This window comes from Clavelina lepadiformis, chromosome 6 (assembly GCF_947623445.1).
Source record: "Clavelina lepadiformis chromosome 6, kaClaLepa1.1, whole genome shotgun sequence".
Classification (NCBI taxonomy): Eukaryota; Metazoa; Chordata; class Ascidiacea; order Aplousobranchia; family Clavelinidae; genus Clavelina; species Clavelina lepadiformis.
In genome coordinates, this window is record NC_135245.1 from 15,841,746 (window position 1) to 15,859,670 (window position 17,925).

Consider the following 17,925-nt stretch of genomic DNA (forward strand, 5'->3'; position numbering starts at 1 on the left):
AGTCGCTCGGTTGATGGACTGTAACTTTAACTCAGGGCACAAAGCAAGATTTTATGACACTGTAACAACTCTCGGAGCTTTTCTGGAGTTTGCTTAAAAGTAAAAAAAAATTATGTATAATTCTAGGCTTTTGAATAAAATAGGCCTTCTAACGCTACTCTTTTAAGCAGTTTTTGGAAACTGGCTCACTTACGGGAACGCTTCCTCCTGACCTACATAATGTTGAGGTTTTGTTGCATTGTCTTTGGTATCGGAATTATTATACGATTTTTACTCCAAAGCTTTTTATTTATGAGGTACCTTGTCCGTGTATTAAATGAGAAACTTAACTACAAAGACAAACTAAAGTTTACAAAAAAACTTGTGCTTCAAAAAATCACACCACAGAATCGAAAAACAAACGATATACAAAAGCCCAAGGGTTGAGTGTTAAAACGATAATGTTGCGCAAATAAACAAACAACTCAAAGTAGCTCCATAGCGCCAACCAACGTCATAAAAATAATATCGTAATTACTGCTATACTAAAACAAAGACCTTAATACACACAATAATGACTTGCAGCAAAACGAAGAATCTTTAGACTCTGACACAGGATTTTAAACTATTTAGAACAAAAGCAAAAAATAACTGTTAAATTGCTTATTGTTTTGTGCCCGAAGTCTTCATAAATACTGATGCAAAGGCAAAGTTTTTGCCTACTATTATCAGGTTTTTATAAAGAAATTGCAATTGTCTGAGAACAGCAGCAGTGAACAGTTAACTGCTTCAAAATTTGTCAAAACGGTCCATGTAATTTTAGTGTGAAGTTACTGAATATTAATGTGCTAATAATTTGTGTATTAGGATGAAGTCATTATATACCGAAGCTCTTTACTGCAGATATAAAGTATTATCGCTTGTCTGGCTCCACCGTTTTTCAAGTTAGGATTAATCCTGTTTGTTGCAACCATTTTAGTGAAGAAAAGCACTAAAAACTTCTCACAATCTAACAAATTAACTGAGCTAATCAACTGCAACAGTTCTTCACGATCTCTAGCAACACACACATTTCACACATCTTCGCAACTCACACTGCAATGTTGATAATCGCGCTGAGCGACGGGTAAATTTCTTCAAAAACTAGGGCATCTCCAATCGAGTATTGCAGATAACAACGGACAAAACTGTAGGTCTATAATTATCAGGAACGTTGACGACATGTCTCTATAGAAAAATGCTAAAACAATCAATGAGCACCGAGTATTCCTGCACGACGCTGCGAAATTGATGACGATTATTAAAAATCGCATTGTAGGCTTTTGCCGTTTAAGAACTCATAATTGATGCCCACAACTTCAACAAAGAAGCGAAATTAGCATTTTCGTGCACAGAACCATCAACGTAATATACTACAGCAGTGCCCTAAATATTTTAACCTAATATGAATTTCGACAAATCTTGCTTGACAATCATCGAAACATGCATAGAGTATACGATTCACAAAAACTAGTCACACATTAAACTGGCAAAACAAAATTGAACTAGTACCAATGATGAGAAACAATACATAAAACCACGACTCCAAAAACACTAAAATAAAAAACATTGTGCCTGAATTCAACACTCACGTGATTATAATGCGACTGAAACACAAGTGAACAAGTTGTGTAAAAATTGGCGCAAGTTTTGTGAAAAAGTTAAAAGTTGTGTAAAAATAGATTTATGCTGTACTTTATGGCAGAAAGAACACATTGTTACCTTTCTATTGCATCTAGAGATTGCATTGGTATATCGGTGATAACTGTTGGGTTACTTCCTCTACTTGCTTCCAGTGTGCTCCTTGGTGTTACTGAAGTAAGTGTTGCTATATGTGGTTTTGTTGGGACCCTGCCACGTTTCCTTCCATTGTTATTATGCATCTTATTTGACCTTTGTTGCAAAGAAGTGATTACTCTGTCTACAAGCAGTTTCAGTTTCGAGCGCTTCAACATGCGTTTGACATTGTTCCGGTCTTCCTTATTTGCAACACAATAAACGAAAAAGATGCCAACTCCTTGAAGACCGTTGAAGGATACAGAGATAACTGAAAACACAATACTTGCGCCGACTAGATCCTGCAGATAGTGAATTATCCAAGGTGCGCTCGAAACTGGCAGTAACAAACAAAAAGCCTTTATGACCGATTTCCAGTGTGAATGTTTCTGCAGCCGTTCTTGTAATGGGCAATTCGACTCAGAAGTTTGTATGGAACGCTGTTCATTGTCACGCTTGCTGAGCTTATACACCACGATTATTGTTCTTAACAAAAGGAAAATATTAAGCACAATAATAACTGCAAGTGGTATTGTGATTGTCTGCACAACCCAGGTTTTGTTTACTATACAGTTGTTATACTTTGGGTAATCCAGACCAACGTTTTCATAATATAGATCACTGTCTTTTCCTTCTTGCAGCTTGTAACCCAGAGACACTTCCAAATAATCGTCTCCTGCAATAGCGACAGTCACTCCAACGATTATGACCGGCACTAAAAAACTAAGACATATTTGACAAGCGCTGAGCAATTTATAGTTCATTTTGAGGGCCATGTTCCTATGTGTTTTCAGAGTCACTACTACTCCTTCGTTCAGCAACCATAGAGCCGATGATATTACTGTAGCATGTGTGACAGCAGCTAGCCAATAGCAGGCCATGGCATTGTCTAAGGCTTGGTCAGCAAAGATCAACAACAAATGAAGCGACATGAGCATGAAGCACAAAAACACTTGGATCATTGTCCTGTTGTTACGGAGGTTCCCTCCATATAAAGAGGAATGTTGATTGGAAGGACCATTGGATATTCTTGTCGCTATGACATACACAATTGTTATGCAAAGGGCTACGATGCAGATTCCCTCTAACACCAACGTAGTCGTGATCAACCATGTTGGCTGTTCAATTCTGGTATGAGATAATAGGACTGAAAATGTAGTTGTATGGTTACAGATGCATTTTGCAGTTTTCCCAAAAGTGTTTTGATTTTCCTGCTCACATCCGTCCTCGCTCCAGTCCCTTTTGTTCTCATCCCACCAAACACAAATCCAACCTGCCGAGGAGATACGGGCAAAAGGAGGCCTATCTCCATAGAGCTGAGAAAAATCTCCGCTCAGATCTATGCTGTAGTCAACCGGCAAGTTTGTTAATACTTTCGGATCAGTGGCATTAGTTACGTCGAAATAGTTGACAGTGATGAGACTGGTGTTAGTTGGCGCGTAACTGCAGTTTGTTGTTTGATATGATGGACAGCTTTGGCTCACAAGATTTCCACTTATTCCTTCCCATCTTGCTATAACAATTTTGAGCTAGAAACAGTATTTGGATGTGTTGAGCTCTTTGCTCGTTTTAAGCCACTGGAATTAATCTAGTTCTTAAGCTAATAACTCACGTTTGAGACGTTGAAAGATTTCGAAATTCTATCCACAGGTATCCTCACATCAGTTAACTCATCGTCAAACTTTATTCGGTACACATCCTGTGTGGACGTCGACGGAAGTGCGATAACTTGGATTGTTAGTGCCACTGAATTGTTGTACTCTGTCCTGTTGTTTGTTCCGTTTTCCTGTCTTGCCAATTGAAACGCATTTTGCTCAAATTTTCCTATGACTTCTGACGTTAGGTTTCGGATTTTATTCATCTCTTTTACAGATTTTTCACCTAAAATTGTGAAAATGTTGCTGAAAATCAAGTAATTTTAAAAGCAAAATATGTTCTATCGATATTAAAGCAACGCAATAAGCTCGTTTTGATAACGTAGTGTAGGGATGTGCTAAATTAGAATTTTTGAGAATGCCAACAACGGATGGTTTTTTGTTTTTGTCCAAATCCCAATCTGCAAATTTTTCTCATTTTGATTCACCAGCGTACAAGAGCAAGGAAGTCATGCTTGAACTTGTCACCAGCTCGTTTTTGAAAAAAATGGATATATTATTGCTTATATGAAATTTTTGAAATTCTTCACAACGATAACATTGACTTTACGGTTGGTCAAAGGAAAGAAAATTTAAACCTTTTGCTATTGTTTTCTTACTTCATACACAATAAATGATTCGATCCGAAACTGCTTGCAAGATTCGGAATCGTGAAAATAAAGAAATAGTCGATATTTGGGCCAGAGTTTTAACTCGGGCCGGGTTCGGGCTAAAGTTTGAAAAAAAACTGGCCAGATTCGGGCCCGAATTCGTACTCACACTCTGCCACATTTGCGACGTAATTTCACTTTCTTCACAAGAGTGCTAAAAGCATCCCGCAGAGAGCAAAGCTTAACTTAGAAAATGATGACACTCAAAGGATGACAACAAAAGATGACTTTGATTCATTCAGTAAATTTAACTTTCGGGCCTTATTCAGGCTTGAAATGAATTTTCAGGTTCAGGCCGGGTTCGGGTTTATAGCTTCGGGTTCTGGTTAAAAACATAAGGCCCCTTTACAATTCTGATTTGGGCATGGCGATTCGATGTCGGCACATCCCTATATGACTGAATATACCTGTTTGACTTGTGAAGTTGACAATATTATGCAACCCAGTTGCAACGAAGTTTATATTTGGAGTTTGTTTCTGATTCGAGTCTTTATAAGGTGCTGAAAAAAAGATTGTTACAAAACAATTAAATCATTCAGTAACATGGTTAACAATGTCTGGCGACGTTGTCTGTAAGTACATATTTGGAAAAATGTTTTCCGCTTAGTATGCCGTGCTCTACACTTACTTAATTCTAGGGAACCAGACACATACTTGAATAATTGGCGCAGAGAATGCATTCATTGTTCTCACAACGAAAAGTGTTTGCTTTTTGATGAAGACATCGAATAACTAAGCAATGTTCTGGAACAAGTTTCTTGTCTAAACAGACTTAAATCAATTGAGGTCAAATTCAAGCTTTAACATTTACAATATGTACTAATTTACGTTGTAATAATGACCTCCTGGACGTCCAGTGCACACTCTGTCTTGAAGATAATTGTCATCACAAGGCTGATAAAAATCACACCCAGGTACCACATATGCTTTAGCTGAAATTAGAGACTCCGCGTTTGTGCTTAGGTTCATCAAAGCTTCCGTATATTTGTATGTAATTCTTCTGTACTCAATCGTAGTGCAGTAATTATCTGATATTCCGTTTGATGCATTGTTGCAGAAAACCTTGTAAGTTCCATCTAACATTACACACGAACTGCAAATTTATCGGTGTAGTTTGCAATATATGAGATCTTTTACTGATCTCAAAACCGTATCATGTTATAGGTTATGAATTTGATTAAGGCAAAACGCATTTAAAGTAAAAAAAACACTGGTGAGCATGTTTTTGCGATCAAAGTTGTTAAATAACTTAGTTTTATTCAGTGAGAGGCAAGTTAGTTCTATACTTGCAGTTATTCAAACAAACACATCTCCTAATGAGATTGTAAACCAGATTTTTATTAGTGCGGAACTTTCTATTTAACTGTTTTACCTTTGCCAGTATTCAGTTCAAACTGCGTATCCCATTCACTGCTTATTGATTTCACAAATACAAGTAGACTCAGTACAAGTTCTACGTTAAACATATTGCTTGAAAACGATATAGCTGAAATTCAACAAAAATTTTAAAAGTAACAAAGGTTTTTATTCTTTATGAAGCAGATAATCATCAGTTGCACTAAGTTTCAAAACGGCAGACAAAAGCTGCATAAATTGTGTTATTAAATCATCTCACGACCTTTACATGGGTAGATAACAAGGGTTTAATAACACCTCAGTATAACGTTTTATGTGAGCAAAAACGTGGTTGTCTGCACGCAGCAAGCGTTAGCGCGTGTCGCTTTGCCGCTCTTCATTCCGAAAATAGTTATATAGCGAACAGGAACTAATAACCAGAATGTATCAATGACGTATATTGTATTTTCACAATAGTTAGCAGTCTGTAGTCTTTAATATATCTCCTTTCGGTTCCTTCTGTCCATTCAGTAACATTTGTTCAGTTGTTCAGTTGTTCTTCAGTCTTGCATTTTCATAATATCATTTGTCAACGTCTATATACAAAGTAATTTCTGCAGATCGCGTTGTTAGAATTAGAAACTGGGAGTTATTTAAAGAGTAAAGCAATTAATGACAAACTGTCAAGTTTGAACTCTAAACTCTGTTTCACGCTAATTATTGCGGCAACATGTGTTGGTTTACTGCCACTTGCAGTAAATTTCTTTTGTATATAGTGTAGTGTGATTAATTAAGCGGACGTTAACTTCTTACTTTTATAATAAAAGGCGATTACTGTGTAAGAATAACGATCATACGTTTGGTTTAAAATGTATTAAAAAATATCAAAAGCTTGTTAACTTATTATTTTTAGCTATCATTTGATTTTTGCTAATTAAACAACATTTTTATCGTTGCGTTTCAACGGTTTATCTTGATTGTACGACTAATACTCAGCAATGCAACCTGTTAGTGCAGATCAGATTTTCATTAAACAAAAAAGTGTAAACTGTCTTTCTGAAGATTGAAAAGCATTGAACTAAATAATTCATTGCAATTACATAAACACTACATATCGATCTGTGCAAAAAACTCGACCCATATAGTTATATAGATTATAGGCTATACGTGGTCGTGTCATCAAATCACTGAGTTGCTGATGATTCACGATTAAAAATAAGAAACAAAAATGCGTTTCCCATCGCCTCGTTGTTCAGGGCATGCTTTCACAGCAAAGTTTATGACGTAAATATAGCGCAATATCACACGACAATTGATGCATTTTTCCGGGAAAACGGCTCCACGACGCTCTGACATGTACAAAATGGAACGTTACAAGTTTTTAAGTGTAAATGGTAGTCCAATAACTTATCAATGTATAATGCATTTGTTAAACGCATTCTGAGTATGCATTCTATATTGTAGACTATATGTTACATATAGTCGTCCTTATTTTTGAGTCCAGACCGATGGTAACCCTGTATATATATGTTCTTTTAAGCATCTGACTTTTAACCACTCTGTAAGGCTTTGCCATTATGTTGCACGCTTATCGATCAAAGTCAGCTTTGTTATTTACGGCTTGCTATATATACAGCTGGTAAGACAAAATACGAGTTAAACGATACACGCTGGTGTCAACAATAAATTCAGGTGCAAATCCTGAATAACTATACAGAAACTGCACGTAAAGAAAAAAAAAGTTCTTTAGGCCTACCTTATCAATTTTTTTCTCGCAATTCTGGCATTCTAAAGCGTTGTATGTTATATAAGAAAATACCATAAAATCACGACAAGCAATTACGCTTTAATTCGAACCGCTGCCTTAACTTCGCGTATTTTATGATTAATTTTTTCAGCCTCTCGCAGTCATTTCAGTTGCAACAGACGAACTTTTATGCTCGCTTGTACTTGGCCTTGGTTTTCTTGTTCTGTTCAATCTTCGCCACTGACCGTCTACGCAACAACAGCAGCAGTCAGACTCGTTGTACTCCATCGTCGAAGTGCTTCTACGTGTGACCCCATTGCCTAAAAAAGTATACAGGAAATTAGTGCGTCATACTTTGTCGCCAACACTGTAACTTCGTTGAATTTCTCAATTAAGAATACTACATTATGGAAACTAATCAATTAGCTATACTTACCAGTTACCACTCTTCAAATGTGCTTCACTGCACGTCAAAAAGTAACGTTTTATTAGGCACACGAACGCACGTATTGCAATCTGCACATGTTTAGGTACGGCTAAATTTAACTCGGGATCGAGTTTCGTTTGTTACGAAAAATATAGAATACGAGGGTTACTTAAAAATCCTTCAGTTCGAAACCACCAGCATGCTTCACTTTGAACAATAATTTTTTTTTAATTTATAGTTTCTATGGGAACGCCAACACGAGCGACAGATAAAGAAAAACCTTCCTATACACCCGGTATTGCTAATGTGCATAAGCGCGGTTATAAGTTCCTTCGCATTTGTAATTATTTTCAAATCAATTGTAACCACTGGCAACAGTATAAAATAAACGTTTAGACGCACCAAGTAGTTTCGCTATTTATCTCTGCATGGTGGTATCTGCTTTGAGAAATCAACTTTCAACTTTCGAAATCATGCGCTGACTGGATTGGAAACTACCAGGTTTACTTTGGCCAACTTCCTTATGTAACAATAGTTTTGTCACGAAAATACTATCTATACTACCTGTCGTATCTGTTGTATTTTGCAATGCTGGTTTCCCCATCAAACGACGGCAAGCGTTAATCCATATTCTTCGAACCTCTTTTCTTCGTAAGCAGAAAAAATAGAACATGAACAATCCCTGCGAATTGCAATTATTAGTTTTAAAACCTTTCGTCAAACGCGTACAATCGTAAAACGCGCAACAAGCACGTATTATGACGATGCCACAATAACTGCAATGACGTCAATCGCCTGTCAGCTAAGAGTTAAAACTAGTTTGGGAATATTTGATTTAAGTTTTGCTTTAATCGCTTGAAGTAAAACTAAAATATGCTACTAAATTCTGAAATAAAAGGATCGGCTTTGCTACGCCAGGCCAAATAGCCGATTGATTAAAGATCAAATGTATATACCGATCTAAAATATCATATAGAACATATATACAGAAAATATGACCAATACAGATGGATTTACAAAATTTAATCGCTCCATTTGAATAATCGGTTGTCAGTTTAAATAAACTGCATCAAAATAATTTGCAAATACGACAGTTCTACTTCTTTGTCTGTTGTTTGATGACGTCATACCTGAAGAGATGCGAATATGGTGAAGAGCCAGGCAAAAGCCAGTCTTGTCTCTTCTTCTTGCACCACAACAACTGGAATAGCGAACACCCAAGTCATTCCCATAAGCACTGCCACTAGTATGGCTCTCAGTACCTGGACCATAGGTGGTTCTTCTATGGATGAATTGATCTTTAAATAGCAAAAAGTTTATGAGGATTTTTGTTTAGAACAAAAAGTATTGTAACTTATACTGCCAACGTTTTAAGGAATTGTACACTTGTTTGTGAAGAAATCGCCCAATTTGTTACTTAACCAAGCTTTTTGGTTTTTAATTCAATTTATTGTAACGTAAGTTTGCAAATAATTTAGATTAAACCGGATGAAAAAAATTAACTCAGGTTTTCGTTTGTGGGAAATATACTGTATATAATTTTTTTTCAAATCTGTTTATTTTGAATAAAAGGTTTTATTTTTAAGGTTTCTTTTTGTGAGTAAAAAGAAACTTAGTAAGGTTTATGTTAATCTGCTATAATGCATCAGCCAGGTTTGCAAATTATCTTTGATTTTAAATAATCTGAAATTAAATATATAATTTTAACAGTTTTACCTTAGTGCGGCCGCACGTGATAGCTCGTATAACCAGAACTGCCATAATGACGTTTCCTATGAAGATGATACCGATGATTAGGAGGAATCCAAAATATAGTCCGGGCCCATTGAGCCAGCAATAACCGTCTCCGACGTACGACGACCATTTATCGTGTTTAACGCATTCTGTAAAAGTTGTTTTTGAAACAGGTTTTCAACAATTGCTAATTCGATATTGTTCAGCAGTTGCTTTTATTGCTTGGCTATGGAATGCCATGTAAAATCTTTAGCTTCAGCTATTGGTCGTAGGTAGGTTGCTATTTCAAAAGCAAATGTTTTTCCCCGCATTAAACGTTACCTGTATCATCTTGTTGCCATAACAACACTGACAGAGCCATCGTTGCAAAGACGACTAATCCTGTTATCAAATATACAGCTACCGCCACCTTGCGAGCTTGCACAACATTATGACGGTTGAAAGACGTCACAAAAGTTCTGCATAAAATCTTTATTAATATGCATATATTTCTTGAACGAATAGGCTACCATTCCTTTTGTTTAGAAATGTTAGGGAATAATCAAAAATAATAATATTAATACTTTATCACGTATTTTAATACTAGCTTACTAAGTTATATTTATATGTTTAACTAAGTCATAGTTATTCACCGAAACATTGTAATGCTTTCCACGGCCATCCATCCCCATGACGCTAGCAAGAAATAGTGAATAACAGCGGCAATGGAGACACATAATTCCCGCGGTTCGGTAAATTCGATCCCGATCAAGAACACAAGATAAGCGAGAAGTAAACACAAACACAAATTGATGTGGATGTCGGCAGAACGGATACGTCTTAGGTCCCTACAAGCACAACGACAAGAAAGAGATTGTTATCATTAATTCGTTAACAGCTTAATAAGCAGAATAGGCTAATTTTAAATATGGTAAAATGTTGTTAATAACTTGGCGGAAACAAACAAGGACAATCGGTGAGAACTTACGGTAATAAAAGAAAGAATAATATGGTCAGAAGGAGGCTCAGCACACAAATAATTAATCCAACTTGGCTCGCAATAGTCAATGGAATATGCTGAGACTGGTCATCAAAACTCTAAATTGACAACTGCATTAAAGTCCAAAAGGTAATTTTTGCTGTTTTTGTCAAACTGTTACGTGTATTCCAATCAACCTGTGGTATCCAAGATACCGAAAGGTACGCCTGGATGAGTTGAGACATTATATGATAGGTAGGTGATACAGAAATGATTACAGAATTCTTGCAGAAAACTGTAGGGTACATCCCTTTATCGATTAGCTCAATTAGGCAATGTCACTTTCTCACCACAACAACGGCAAAGCTTGTTGTATGACTACAGGCGCAGTGAATGAGACTATCGTGGTCATTGTCGATATTGAAAGACTGACAACCAACTGTTGACCAAGTTTGTGTTTCCGGTTTGTAAAAACTGCATTCTTCAATGTAACAATCCTAAAGAGTATAAAATTTATATACAAAAAATTATCGATGACTGGTTTGTAATTACGATGAAATTCCTTGGATATTGGACTTGATGTGAGATGTGCCGAGCCCGACCTAGGACTCTCGCCACAAACGTCATCATTTTTAAGTGTTCTCACGAATTTCAGCTTCACTTTCGAGTTTACCCGAAAGTAGACATTTTGGAATAAGTAAGCAAAAAGTACTATTGTTGGCTCAGAATTCTTTTTCAAAGATATCATAAAGCTTAGCTTCTGTACATTGACAAAAAGAGTTTGGGAAAAGCCACTAAGAGAGAATGTGAAAAATAAGTAAATGTGGAGCACATAGCCAGTGGGTTCGGTGATTATGCAGAAAGGGAGAAAATTGGTTTAATTAAAATGGTCATGTGCCTTGTGTAGTTTTCGTTCATTGGTAGAAGTGCAATGCTTGTCTAAGCTTTAGTGGAACACAACCATAATTGTTTTAAAGCAACACCACCTTGCTCCTTGACTTTATACCGGTAATTGTTTTTACACCCGCTGTAGCCTACAAGCATTTTGGAATTTATAGATGGTGCAGAGAATGTCGCGCGTATCGTATCACGCGCAATCTTTCGGTTGGTTTATTTTAAAAATGCAAAAGTCTATACATTATACGAGTTTAACTTGGGAAAGTTAACATGGCTTTATTATACCCATTTGTTGTCATTGTTTACACAATTTGGTAATATACGAGTTTATGGTCCTGAAAGGTCTATCTTAAGATTTGTGTCTGTCAAATATTTTTACACTACAGTATTTAATACGTACAATCGTACATCTATGCTTTAATGTACTGAAGACGTAGCCTACAGGTTACAATGTTCCGATGAAGACATTTTTCGTAGGGTTGAAATTCTTTGTCTTATGCTGACGTCATACGTTCGGGCTCGGCTCGGGTTTCCAGAAATTTTAAAGTCGTTAGCTACAGTAGTTTTCATATTTTTACAACCGTGTTATTTCATATTTCCACAAACCTTGTCTAATTATTTTCTGTTTAACCAGACAAAAAAATTTATACAACCTGACTAAAATTGCTCTTCTCGAAAGCATATGTTAAAGGCACGCTAACTTTGGTTTCATTGTCGTACAATACAGTTGCTGTAACGACCTGAAACAACATTATTGTGTGTTGTAAAACTATTGTAGCAGATGTTCAACAATGTCTTAGTTAATATCAATCACTTACTTTTCCAACGTTTCCTTTTGCCGATGGAAACAAGCTTGAATTGTTGTAAGTGATAAAAACTGTCGTTAGGCTTGTAACTTGTGCGCTGGAATTGTTTGCTGGCTCTAACACAGATCGAATAGTCTCGCTGGCAATCTTCACGTAAGGAGAATTGCCAGTTATTCCAGATGTTTGTTTGCTGAATGATCTTGGTGATACATATATGACATCATTGTTATGATTTTTTTTGTCATCCATATCAATCTTCGAAGCCTGAAGTACAATAGAACAGCTTTGTGTTTTTTACTTCTTTGCGTAACAATACAATTCAGTTGAAGTTTTTGTCTACCGGTACATACAGTTTTTGTTTGCTAGAAAAAAATATTTATTCTACCTTGACATCCATGTGGCCGGTTGAGAAGATGTATGTTGGTTCACTTGAACTTAGACTGACCCTTCCGACAAAAGTTTCCACCAAAGACACAAGGTCTGTTTTTTCATTTTCTTTGCCGCTGGACGATGTTGCATACGTCACTTGCAATGACGTAGCAGTGGTGATGATGTCATTAAGCATTTTGTCCGTGATCTGCTTGTTGTACACAATTTTGTTGAATGTTTCAATTCAAGACCGTTTTGCTATGTTTACATCATTCTTGATACGACCAGATCTTACAATGTGACCTGAAGTAGCTTTAAATACTTACAGTTGACTCCGTTTCGGAAGTACTGTCCTGGTAACTTGTAACGTTACCGACGCTTCGCAAAATATGTACAGCATTTGTGACGTCATTATCGGTTAAAAGACTTGGTTGTGAAGTCAGAAGCCTCACGTTTGCCGTCAATGAACTTAGTTGATCCGGCGATCCATAGCGAGTGTCAACATGACTGGACAGCTTCATAAGTTAAATAAAGTTGATTTGATAAATAACGAAATCCTCCGGCAGGAACCGGTAATACGTAACGACGTATAACATCTGCGTGTGCTGCATAGTTATGAAGGTGATCCTGTTACGTATGGTGCTTTTACACTATTGCATTTCCTGCACCTGAGACAACTTATTACGTTGTTACCTTGTTCGCGATTTCTTCCAATGTTTCCTCGCATGACGTAGTTGCCAGAGTCGTGACGTCATATTTTACGATGCCGGAGATGAAACCGCAAAACACGCTCGCCATGGGCTGACCTGCACGGAAATAGAGATGTTAAATCTACTATCATTTCACAATTAAAGCTCACAGTTGGATTATTATGCATACTGGTGTTACGATTCACCTGATGAACATTTTTCCATTGAATCAGAAAAAGTCTTGTAGTGCGCGTCAGGAAAACTGAAGACGTTTGAATTGCGAGTGAAATTCTCGGGGGCGCAAGAGAGCATGACATCGTCACGCTCTGCTTGTGGAGTTGTGATGATCTTTTCCGTCGTTGCAGCTTTAGTGGTAACAAAGTGAAGAGGGGATGGTTCTTTTCCTTTTGTTGTCAGCGTTTGGGTTTCACTGCGGCGTGTTGATCTTTCTATGTTTAGGATTCCGTCGGGTTTATTCATACAGTCTGGAAACATTTTAAACGCATTTTAAACATAGTAAGTTACTCAAGAAGTTAGCTTGCCCAAGAATACCTACAATAGAAAGGTAGCCTACTGCAAGGTGCAGGCAAAAATATCTTCTTCAACCTGCCTGTGGTAATATTGCTTGCCGTATTTCAATCTAGTTAACTAACGACTATAAATTTCACAAAAATTACACTGGTTTTACCTTCTTTTTTGAATACTTTTTCGCACATAAAGGGCATCAATTTAGAACAAGGTAAGCCTTCGTCACTAACCAGTGATCTCATCGACGGTGGTTCATCCCCACACAAACGATCACTAAAAATTGTATTTGTAAAATTTATGTGCCTAATATTTACTTCATAAACCTGTAATGCCAATTTCTTCGTTATAAGCAGATCGTTTCGTCTATTTTTTGCCGTTGTCGGTGGGGAAGGAAAAAATGGTGCATACTTTGTTATAAGCGTAATATAACGAGAACATGTTCATAAACACCAACCAACGATAAAGTTTCAAAACCTCGCGTGCTTAAAACGTGCCTGTGGTTAACTATGCTGAGGTGCTATAACGATGAAGGTGGTTAGCACGGACAACAACCCCAAATACTTTAAGTTAAAAAAATGGAATAGAACTTATACACGAAAAAGCATAAAGAGATACTGTAACAAACGATCCTGTTATGGTAATCATGTTAAAACATGTTTAGTTCTAGTATAGGGTATATACGTATAGTCTTAATTTTTAATGATTTATTTGTTCCATACCTCCAGTATTCTGTAGAGTTTATGGCAAAAATAAGTTGATTTGTAACTTGTTTTTGACTTTGCTGGTCACTGGGATTCGATAGAACTCCTCCCAACATCATGCATGAGTTTCTTGCATCGTAGAAATTTTTAGGAGTTGAGTTGAACGTGTAGATCATTCCACTGACCAGAGCCGACTGAATGTATCCGACTGTTTGCGAATCTATGACCGGAGTTTTACTTGATTTTAGAAAAAGTAGCTTACTAATTTACAACAGTTTTAATAATTACACGTTAAGTCGTACTATATTTCATTGATTGGCATACGAATCCTGCAGCCCGTTCTCCACAACTTTCAGGTGACCAAGCACCCAATACAGGAGATAAATTAAACATTCCACATAGCTGGCGGTCATTAGGGAATGTGACAGCAAACGATTCAGCATTCCAATTCTGTTGCAAAATCAAAACAACCTTTTTTGCTGTCATAAAGTTTGTTTTGTTTTCCAGCTATAAATCTCTATTACGGCACGAAAAACAATCATTTTCTTCTAAAGTATGGTTGTAGCTCACCTGTCTTTGCAGGCAGCAAAGTTTTAACCTTTTTACAGCATACAATTTTTTATCTCTCACCTGATATTTCAAACTATTCTGTGGACAAGAGACTGCTGATTTTGGCGGTGGAATGTAATCCCCACGATCATTCCAATACCACAGGTTACCGGCTTTTTGAGCTCCCATCCACAATTTATCGTTGGAGATATCTTGTATTAAAAACAAGAGAAAAAATCTAAAGCTTGAATAAACCAAAGTATCGCTTTTTGCTATTAAGCAAAATATATAATTAAAAGCATGCAAAACGGGAAAAGAATGGAAAACAGAATAAGTACAACAACTCAATTAGTTTATGTGTTTACTTTAGATTAGATAAGGATAGAGATAAGTCTCATCGGTTGAAATTTTTAATTACATACAGGGTCAATATTTATTTGGAAAATCTTGCTTTAAGAATGTGCTTTTCCGATAACGTAAGAAGAGCCTGTCCGAAATATTACCTGTGTCAGGCTTTCTCATGGAAGCAATTTTTCTTTCCAAAAAGCTTTGAATATCGGAATCACGAATTGAAGCCATTGACTGCCCAAGTTTTAAGCACTCCATGTTGGCTTCCCAAAATGTTGCTGGTCGCCATACCAGGGTAAATGTGTAAGGGCTCAAAGTGATTTTATGAATGGAAGTTTCTGCACAATCGTAAAGTGTAGCCTATATGAAGGACAGGTTTTCTGTTTGCATATACCATCCTGGTTCACTGGTATTATTCAATTCTATAATCTTGTACCGAGATACTTGATAATCATTTAAAATAAAATCCACTCTTTACATTCTTATCAATGGCGTTGCTTTGGATATTTTGAATTAAAAATCGTAGGCCTAACTAAAATTTCTATTTACCACCTGATGATTTGACATCGGTCAACTCGGAGTTGCATAGATCTGTATCACAATCCGAGCATTGAAATCCACCATCTGCATCGCCCCTCCGTGTTGGACAAGCTTCAACACAACCTTTCATAATTCCGACGCTGCTGATAGCGGTTCCGCAGCGAGACTAGACAGAAGACAACACTGTTATAGCCTACTGTCAAACATTTGAATAGTTTGTAGCGGTGTAAGTGCATCAGATGATTTTATAAACAGTTTAATTAGAAACGCTTTGATACCTGAAGCTTGCCGCATTCCATCGGATGGTTTTCGTTGCATTTTATATTGGCGGAAACAGCATCTGTACTAGCTTCATCGCAGGAGTAGCAAAAAAGCGCATCTACAATAACACATCATTATATCTGAAGTCATTGAAAAGAAAATGATACCTGGACAATATCCACTGTGTGACAAACCGGCGTGAATTTAGTTACCGCGGTTCATCGGTCACTTATTGATCATCATTAACCAAATTCGTCGACGAGTTAATAATTAAATGAGCATTGAGCAAGTAACTAAGTTGCAATTAAGTGGCCAACTTCATTTGCATGAACTACTTGATAACGTTTATATTATCTATTTCTAAGGGATAAATTTTATAACCCCATGTTACACAATTGACTTCCGGAAGTTACATTACCCGACCATTAACTTTCGGTAACTTTCATAGGTTTTCTTATGTCATATTAACGTAGCCTAGGCTATATGGCCACCGTATGTAGGCCACCACCTAACGAAACAAGAAACCGTAAAGCGGGTAACCAAGTTCAAGTTTTAAATAAGCAACCAAGTTACTACTGGTAACCAAATTTTCGCCGACTTGTGATATATGACCTTTGCTTTCTTGTCAAAATGCCTATAGGTTATTATAAACTATGCTGTTTTAAAGCGTTGCTTACCTGTTTCTTTCCAGCTTACTGTAAGCAATATAGTTAACAGAACAAAGTTAAATATATAATCCATATCTTAGTATCGCAAAGGTATGATTGGTGACTTGCGGTTACACTGTTTAGTCTGTACAATCTCTGAAATCTTTATGCTTTCTTTCAGTCTTAAAAGTTTTTTTCTAATAGTCTAAAGCAAACATAGTGTCAGTCTTTTTATGAATAAGTACATCGTACACGACACTAAACAGAACTTTAAAGTACAAAGTTTAGATGTTTTTAAGACCAAAGCGGTACGTCAAACCTGATTACTTGTAGTACTGAGATAAATTGTGCAACCCTCCCATCGCTATATAAAAGAGATTCCTTTTTCTTATTCTTTCAATTGAATATGTAACCGTGACTTCATTTCCGTTCAAATCAATGGCCAAACCAATATATGGAAATCTACCGCTACTATATCTTTAAGGAGACTTGTGCTGGGGCATTTCCTATTTTACAAGCTTTGATTGAGATTGTACTAAGTGCTATAAAAATTTATCACTCTCACGTCCGTTATTAAGAGCATTATACAAATTAATGACTGTGTATTACTTCAAAGTATTCCAAATGGAATTAATGATGCCGTTACAAATAAACACCTTGAGACGCTATATCGTTACAATATTTTATTCCTGTTATTTGACATCAGCGTGATATTCAATTTTAAAAGGGATTGTTAGTCTTCTAAATTTAAGCTAAGCAATATACACTCCTCCTGTACTCCTTGTAGCAGGGGTGTCAAACTCAATCGCACCAGGGGCCAAAACTCAAAACTTATTTAACGCCGCGGGCCGTAAGGATAAAACTTGATTGAACTTTTCGTGACACGAGTACATAAATTGGAATAGGCAGCGAAACAACACCAAATTTTTGATGTTTTTGACGATTTTTGACTGTGCTATTTTTCTCTTACGTCATTATGTTTCATTCATCTCCTTGCAAAAGCATTAAAGAATTAACAAACAATAAAGAAAAAAGCAGCCCAGATGCCAAGCGTTTGAATAAATCTATTTATTCTATCGTATGGTGGGGCAACTGCTGTGCTGCGGTATTGTGCGATTTGTTATAATCTTGTTTCTTGTTTAAAAAAGTAAGTTATAAGTTTACTGTACAATGATATAGCGGGCCGGAAATAGTTCAATGTATAAAATAACATTGCGGGCCAAGTTTTATTGTAAAGCGGGCCGGATGTGGCCCGCGGGCCGGGAGTTTGACACGTATGCCTTGTAGCAT

General features: G+C 36.7%; 2 protein-coding genes across 7 annotated transcripts; both read right to left on the minus strand.

The window, feature by feature from the left end:
* Positions 1 to 293: 293 nt before the first annotated feature.
* Positions 294 to 6,885, minus strand: LOC143461700 (adhesion G-protein coupled receptor G7-like). 4 transcript variants are annotated; one of them, XM_076959530.1, is made up of 7 exons: positions 5,472 to 6,885; positions 4,942 to 5,175; positions 4,754 to 4,861; positions 4,507 to 4,599; positions 3,407 to 3,675; positions 3,168 to 3,323; positions 2,750 to 3,067 (listed from the first exon to the last, which is right to left on the minus strand). In XM_076959530.1, exons 1-7 carry the CDS (start codon positions 5,563 to 5,565, stop codon positions 2,900 to 2,902), a joined length of 1,122 nt encoding a protein of 373 aa, XP_076815645.1. In that variant the 5' UTR covers positions 5,566 to 6,885; the 3' UTR covers positions 2,750 to 2,899. The 4 variants fall into 4 exon arrangements, with proteins under 4 accessions (XP_076815642.1, XP_076815643.1, XP_076815644.1 ...); XM_076959527.1 differs by having other exon boundaries at positions 294 to 3,323; XM_076959528.1 differs by lacking the exon at positions 5,472 to 6,885 and having other exon boundaries at positions 294 to 3,323; positions 4,728 to 4,861; positions 4,942 to 5,082.
* Positions 6,886 to 7,029: 144 nt separating this feature from the next.
* Positions 7,030 to 16,914, minus strand: LOC143461698 (adhesion G-protein coupled receptor G7-like). Of its 3 annotated transcripts, none has more exons than XM_076959526.1 (22): positions 16,666 to 16,914; positions 16,006 to 16,106; positions 15,740 to 15,893; positions 15,343 to 15,525; positions 14,921 to 15,051; positions 14,593 to 14,740; positions 14,309 to 14,510; positions 13,750 to 13,862; positions 13,268 to 13,546; positions 13,066 to 13,178; positions 12,699 to 12,887; positions 12,389 to 12,583; positions 12,016 to 12,267; positions 11,851 to 11,937; positions 10,651 to 10,797; positions 10,310 to 10,419; positions 9,975 to 10,169; positions 9,664 to 9,800; positions 9,325 to 9,491; positions 8,739 to 8,906; positions 8,173 to 8,290; positions 7,030 to 7,501 (listed from the first exon to the last, which is right to left on the minus strand). In XM_076959526.1, exons 1-22 carry the CDS (start codon positions 16,727 to 16,729, stop codon positions 7,329 to 7,331), a joined length of 3,426 nt encoding a protein of 1,141 aa, XP_076815641.1. In that variant the 5' UTR covers positions 16,730 to 16,914; the 3' UTR covers positions 7,030 to 7,328. The 3 variants fall into 3 exon arrangements, with proteins under 3 accessions (XP_076815641.1, XP_076815639.1, XP_076815640.1); XM_076959524.1 differs by having other exon boundaries at positions 15,737 to 15,893; XM_076959525.1 differs by having other exon boundaries at positions 12,389 to 12,580; positions 15,737 to 15,893; positions 16,666 to 16,913.
* Between the last annotated feature and the right edge of the window lie 1,011 nt (positions 16,915 to 17,925).

Coding starts and splice junctions, on each gene's coding strand:
- LOC143461700 (XM_076959527.1), bottom strand. CDS start 5,565: ATGTTTAACGTAGAACTTGTACTGAGTCTACTTGTATTTGTGAAATCA. Junction 4,862..4,941: donor GTGCACTGGACGTCCAGGAG/GTCATTATTACA, acceptor AAGTCTGTTTAG/ACAAGAAACTTGTTCCAGAA. Junction 3,676..4,506: donor CAACTTCACAAGTCAAACAG/GTATATTCAGTC, acceptor TCACAATTTTAG/GTGAAAAATCTGTAAAAGAG.
- LOC143461698 (XM_076959524.1), bottom strand. CDS start 16,729: ATGGATTATATATTTAACTTTGTTCTGTTAACTATATTGCTTACAGTA. Junction 13,547..13,749: donor AAAAGTATTCAAAAAAGAAG/GTAAAACCAGTG, acceptor AAATGTTTCCAG/ACTGTATGAATAAACCCGAC. Junction 11,938..12,015: donor CAAAAGGAAACGTTGGAAAA/GTAAGTGATTGA, acceptor ATGTTGTTTCAG/GTCGTTACAGCAACTGTATT.